General features: G+C 33.3%; 1 protein-coding gene across 2 annotated transcripts; it reads left to right on the plus strand.

The window, feature by feature from the left end:
• The first annotated feature begins 2,765 nt into the window (after window positions 1-2,765).
• LOC145068434 (DNAJ heat shock N-terminal domain-containing protein) lies at window positions 2,766-6,365 on the plus strand. Of its 2 annotated transcripts, none has more exons than XM_079015396.1 (2): window positions 2,766-2,879; window positions 4,065-6,365. In XM_079015396.1, exon 2 carries the CDS (start codon window positions 4,151-4,153, stop codon window positions 6,053-6,055), a length of 1,905 nt encoding a protein of 634 aa, XP_078871522.1. In that variant the 5' UTR covers window positions 2,766-2,879; window positions 4,065-4,150; the 3' UTR covers window positions 6,056-6,365. The 2 variants fall into 2 exon arrangements, with proteins under 2 accessions (XP_078871522.1, XP_078871520.1); XM_079015394.1 differs by having other exon boundaries at window positions 2,786-2,932.
• Window positions 6,366-6,991: the final 626 nt, after the last annotated feature.

Here is a 6,991-nt window from a genome sequence, read left to right on the forward strand (position 1 = left end):
AATGGGTCAAGGACTTATGGGTAATATTTTTGCTTTATGAAGGCTTGCATTTTTGGGACACTTCTTATGCATGAAAAATCCGAACACCCTCTTGCTCTCTCACATTTCTCTCTTTCCTTTTGAAGATAAAGAGTCTTGGTTACTTGTATTTTTGCTCTCTTGAAGACATATAAGCAAAAAATATGAGGGGGGGGGGGGGGAGAAATGAGGGTTTGTGCACCATCAATGGAAAGAGAAAGATGAAGACCATGAAGTGTCTTTGGTGTCTTTCACAATTGGAAAGAATATTAGAAGTCCATCAAAAGAAAACAAAATTTACATGGTTAAGAAGTGGTGGGATCTTTTTTGATACAACCATTGAATTAGGGCATGTTTTTTTATATTATTCTTGGTGTTGGTTCTGGTAAAGCAAAAATGACAAATACCATAATCTTAGGGTGTGTCGTTTTGTGCCATTTTTAAGTGAAAGCTCCCTATATTGGATGGACTTCTATGTCGTTAAAAAAAAGACACAACACAAAGTGAGAAGATGAATCCCAAACATATGTTGGTTGGCGTTTTCAAGGAACAAGGAATTTAAGTGAAATCATATTAAAAAAAGGGTGACACTCATAAAGATATAAGAGAAAAATTTTCTTTTAATTTGTTAAGATAATGTGGGTGAGAGACAAAAGAAAAAATTACACACTTTTTACAATAAGGCTGCAAAGAAGTACAAGGTATGGTTGTGTTCTTTTTCTTGTTTGTCTTGCTACAATAAAAGTGTGAATCTATGGTCTCAAGATAGAAGTCTTCTGGGTATGCTTGGCTGGTACAAGAGGGTGTGTGGGTTTAAAAAAATGATAATGTTTGTTTTGGATGATTTTAGCATGGAGTTAATAAAAGGTTTGTTAGTGAAAAACAACCCTTGTTACCAACTTTACTGCAACAAATGTTCCTGTAAAACTGTAAAAGGTGATCTTTGAGATTAAGTGCAATAAAGGTTATGTATACATGAGGGTGTGATGTGAAGCCTAGTAACCAAGTGAAAATATCTTGGTAAGATTGTTGTTTTGTGTGTGGTGTGATGTATGAAACCAAATGAAAAGATCTTGGGGAGATTGATGTTATGTGTGTGATGTGCAACCAAGCGAAAAGAGCTTGGTAAGGACAATGGTTGTTTGTTTTGTGTGTGGGATTAATGAAAGGGTTGTTTTTCGCAAGGAAAAGTCCCTGCTATCATTTTCTTTGTTACAGAAAAAGTTCATCAAGTTTCAGATTAATCCTAAGAGGTTGTGATGTTGAAAAGATCTTTGACATTGTTTATGCAAAACAAGTGACAAAATATATGTATGAAGAACTTAACGGTTCATGATTTCAATCAGTTGAAGAAAAATCATGGTATTTTCCTTGTCTAGCTTAAGGGGGAATGTTGAAAGATATAAGATAGTTATTATGTGGCAGTTAATGTCCTATGAACCAATGTGTTGAAAGGTTGCCTTGAATCCGTGCCTTGAAGATTTAAAGGGGTGTCAATTCTTAAAGGGTTGCAACGGTTCCTCTAAGGGTTGCATTGATTGTTATTTTATACATCATTATATATATATATATATATATATATATATATATATATCTGTGTGTGTGTGTGGAACGTACAAGGTTGTTGATTTTGTTTTACTAAGAAATATTTTTTGTTTCCATTTTTTGTCTTCATGTTTTCATTGTCTTTCTCCAACAGTGACATGTTTAATTCAGATAAAGATAAACCTTAAAGTTTGTATCCTTCTGGAATACTCTTTGCCTAACTATAAATAAACTGATAGGGTAAACCCTAGAGCTAGTTATCCCCTTTAACAAAATCGTCTAACTCTGCCTTTCTCTCTCTCTCTCTCTCTCATACACACACACACACACACACACACTTTGGATGAAAATCATAACCTCTCTCCTGGGTTTGGTGATTTTCGAATAACCCCTAACTTGGGTTTAATCATTTTGCTTTTAGTGTTGTGGGTTTGATTCCATTGGAGGGGTGCTCTTTTGGATCCTTCATCTTTGCAACAAGCTGACACGTAGGATATCACAAGCAAACGAACTCGAGTCTGGTAATTCTTAACTTTTGTTGTTTTTGAAAGTATGTTGCTATAACTAATAAAACATAGATTCTAGGATGTATGTGCACTTAGGTATATATTTTGATAATTCCTCTACCTCTGGATAATGTAATTGATGTTAATAACCCCCCAACTAATTTTCCCAGTTAATTTTTCCTTTAGAAATAAATATTCACTACATATACGTACCTAAATATTCATAAAATCAACAGTAACATGTATCTTTAAAGTACATTAAAATCTAGGATGAATCATTAACCTTAAAATAAACTTTCAATAGCATAAAATATGATATCTAAAACGAAATCGATGCTCAGGAGTAACACTAAGAGCTATGTCTTTGTGATTGTTTTTTTAAAGATTTATCATTTTCTATGTTTTTTTTATAAAATAAAGAAAAAATACATCATTTTAGTGATTTCGCACATTTTTTGCGAAATTTGCGATCCATCCGCAAATCTCACTAAAATGACGTGATTTTGATGATTTCGTAGATCCTATCAACGGAAATAATAGTTGTTTTGATGATCGAACTATTTTTAATTTAAAAAAAAATGATAAATATGACTAGACAAATTTGTCCTTTTGTTTAAAATTAACCATGGTTAGGTTGGTGGTTATTTAAAGTTGAAGTTGGGTTAGGGTTAATATGAAAATTGTAGTCACCGTCAAAACTCAATAAGGGTAGAAGTATTATTATTTTGGGGATTTTGTAGTGTCGAGTGAGAAAACAGGGGCTAAAACCACAAATTATTTCATCGGAGGCTCGTAGATTGTGCCCTGCTGGTAAATCAAAATCAACCGAGTTTTACGCTTTTTGCTATTAGTTCTTCTTTCTGGTTAGTTCTTCATACTGTTTTTTGCTATATGTGCGTGGATTGTTTTGCTGTTTCAATTCAATTGCATGATTAGGTTTTTTTTTTGCTAATCTCCTCGATTCGTATAAGGCTGTGATGGGTGATTTGTGAGCTTATTTGGATATTGAAATTCTACATAGATCGACGATTGAACCCTAGTTTCATCTATGATTTGCTGAATTAAAGCGATTTATGAATGTCTTTTACCACTTTGTAACCCTAGTTTCATCTAAGATTTAGGGTGATCTTTTAAATGCAACGCGCTTTGTTTTGTATATCGAACTAATGGTGGGGTTGTATTCTGTAATCATATAAATAACTAATAAGTTGAGGGATGTAAGCCATTTTCTAGTGCATTGAATTGAAGGTTTAAAATCCGATTTGGAGTTAAACACCAACATCCAACATGTTTGTCCTGTAATCCAATTCTGAGCCATGGAATTGAAGTTGTTGCCCAACACTAATAGCTTTTGTAATCTATGGTTTTCCTGTTTTTCTATGAAGTTCTCCTTTGAACTCTCTAGGCTTTGAATCTTCTAATGCAACTTGAATTAATTTTTAGAATCTCTCTCTCTCCCTCTCTCTCTCTCTCTATATATATATATATATATATATATATATATATATATATATATATTTGAAACGTTAATTGTATCACGTTATGGAACTTTTGCCATTAGTCTAACTGTAGAAAAATGAAATAAAATGGGGAAATTGGCTTCTTTTTCATTACAATGTTCTTTGTCTATTCTTGTTTCATTATAATTACACTACAATTAATGTGTACAGAGTAGTCAATACAGTTATTACAAATGGCAAGCAGATTGGGATCCTTGATTCTATATTCTTGTCTCCATTACTTGCATTAGTTGATCTAGAAGTTAAAGAATTCTTTGTCTATTTTGTCTATATTACTTTTAAGTGTAGATGATGCAACAAAGTTGGTTGTAAAATTAGGGAATCCATTAAGGTGTCAATTAAGAAATATTTTACATGGTAATTGGATCTTGCTATAGATATTATGTTCCACATCCACTCAGTCTGCTTGTTTTGGCATAGATTCTCAAAATCTTGATCCAACCTCTAATATATGCATGTCATTATCTTGAATCAGGTCAAATCATATTGCTTTGAAAGTCAAATGGAGAAGCAGTAATTGTTATTTTTTCAAATAATTGAATTGGCAAAAACACTAAAAAAATGGAGTGCAATAGAGATGAAGCTTTAAGGGCGAAAGGAATAGCAGAGAGGAAATTTTTAACAAAAGACATTTCAGGGGCAAAAAAGTTTGCTTTAAAGGCCCAAACTTTGTTTCCTGAACTTGAGGGTATTACTCAAATGATAGCAACTCTAGATATTTATCTTGCTGCAGAAAATAAAATAAACGGTGAATCAGATTTTTATGGGATTCTTGGTGTAAGCCCATTAGCTGATGATAAAACCGTGAGAGGGCATTACCGTAATTTAGCTTTGTCTCTTCATCCAGACAAGAACAAATCCATAGGGGCAGATGGGGCATTTAAGTATATTTCAGAAGCATGGAGTCTGCTATCTGATAAAGCAAGAAGAAAAGCATATGACCAAAAGAGAAACACAAACACTAATCAAAATGGTTTCTACAATTTCACAAGAAGTACAACTACAACTACAACTAAAAGTGCAACTGCAACCACTTCACAAACAAATTTGAAGACATTTTGGACTGTATGCCATGCGTGCAAGATGCAATACGAGTATTTAAGAATGTATCTTCATCAAAATCTCTTATGCCCAAATTGCCATGAACCCTTTTTAGCAATCGAGACTCCTGCCCCAAATACAAAAGTTTCTACAAAAGGTTTAAAAAGCTCCAAAATATCAACCAAGAATCAAGCAAAACATAGGAAAGGTGAAAATCTTGGTGATTACACAACCCACCAGTGGGGCCCGTTTTCCAATACAACAACAACTCCTGCTTCTTCTGTTCAAGCTGCAACTTTGGTTCAACGTGCTTATGAAAGGGTAAAAAGGGAAAGAGAAGAAGCTCAGGCTGCCATTAAACGTGAGGAAGCTTTAAAAAGAAAAAAGAAAAGATCAGGTAATGTTTCATCATCTGGGCATCATACTAGTGGTGGAGTGGTTGATTTGAAGAAAGGTGTTTTGAGTAATGATGTGAATTCTCTACTTGTTCATAAGGCAAGAATCGAGATAAAGAAAAGATTGAGTCAATGGAAGTCAGAAACTTTGGTCAACTTTAAGGTTGACCGGAAAGAAGAACAAAAAGAAGACTCGGTCAATGAGCTGTCAAGAAAAAACACAATGACACCACTCCTGATTGATGTCCAGGATCCGGATTTTCACAACTTTGATCGGGAAAGAAGCGAAGGGCGTTTTCGGGAAGGTGAAATATGGGCAGTGTATGATGATGATGATGGGATGCCAAGAAATTACGCTTTTATCCACAAGGTGAAATCAATCGATCCGTTCAAAATAAAGGTATGTTGGCTTCTTAATTCAACAACAAATAATAACGAAAGTATGGATATTTTTCCTTTGAAGAAAGCATTTGGGGAGTTTAGAATAGGCAAACACCAGAGTCTCTGTTTTGCTAATTATTTTTCACATAAAGTTAATTTTAAGAAAATGGAAAATGGGAGTTTTGAAGTTTATCCAATGAAAGGAGAGGTTTGGGCTTTATACAGAGAATGGAATGAGGAAAAAAACCGGAATGAATTCAATTTCAAACATAAGTATGAAATTGTTCAAGTTGATGAGTGTGATGAAGAAGAAGAAGGGTTTAAGGTTACCCAACTTGTGAAAGTTGCAGGCTTTAAAACCGTGTTTCATAGGCAGATAAATGTCAAGGACAGAAGGGTAATTCCGGAAAGTGAAATAACGCGGTTTTCGCATCAAATCCCATCTTACTTTCTAACAGGTCAAGAATCTTTGAATGCTCCAAAGGGTTGTTGTGAGCTGGATCCTGCAGCTGTTCCTGATGAGTTTCTTCAAGTGATAGCAGTAGAAGAAGAAGAAGAAGAAGAAAACATCCATGATCATGATGATGAGTCAGCAGTTTTAGCGGATGTTAAGGAAGTGGTGAACTTGGATGATGAGGTAGTGGTCTGATTCATGACATAAAGTTTTGTTGTTTGAAGTTGAGAGAGAGAGAGTGCATTAGGCAGTTGGACACTGTGCATAATAGTTTGTCCCTGTTTTTATACTGGATATAAAAGTCCATTTGTTTGGGGTACTTTGTAGTTTATGCTTGTTAATGTACCTGAAGAAGAGTGTAAAATGCTAGTTTTGACTTTGTGATTTGAGGTCAAAATGTGAGAGATGAATGAATACAAGGAGGAAGGATGTATTTATTTAAAGATATATTTTAGTCTGATTGTGACATTTAATTATTGTTTTATTCATTTCTTGGGTTCATGTATCTATAATCTATATATTCTATATGCTCTGCAACTGGTCTTTACCTGTTTTTAACTTTTGGCCTGTTACTAGATAGTCAACACATAAACAAAGACATGAATTTTTTAATAAGCATTCTCGGCGACAATGGTGTAACATATTTGACTTATGCATGATATTACATGTTATATTTACGATGTGATTTTTACACGTGGGTAATATTATCATTATAATGAAGAGTAAGAATTATATCTAGATTGGAAAATCTCATTTCATTTCAATGAGGAGTTTAAAATGGAAGTTTTTGTGGTTTGCTCGGAATTCTTGCGGTAAAGATCGAATCTCTTCTAATAAATGAAACCTAAAAATGACATGTGTCAGTTTTTTAGAATGTTCTTTTTACGTGTAGCATTTTTCTATGATTTTTATTATTTTCTTTTTTTGGTAACAAATCAAATTCAATTTAAATTTTGAAAATACAAAATCGTATCGTAATAACATTATTATGTTTATTTTGCTTAACAAATTAATTCATAATTACTTGCAAACGACAATTGTTTTTTTTTTTTTTTTTTTTTTTTGACTTTTTTTATCTATATAAAATTTTTAAATATACCAACATTTAAATGAAGAGTTTTGTTTTGGGTT

This window comes from Lactuca serriola, chromosome 8 (assembly GCF_051521515.1).
Source record: "Lactuca serriola cultivar US96UC23 chromosome 8, Lser_US96UC23_V15, whole genome shotgun sequence".
Lineage (NCBI taxonomy): Eukaryota > Viridiplantae > Streptophyta > Magnoliopsida > Asterales > Asteraceae > Lactuca > Lactuca serriola.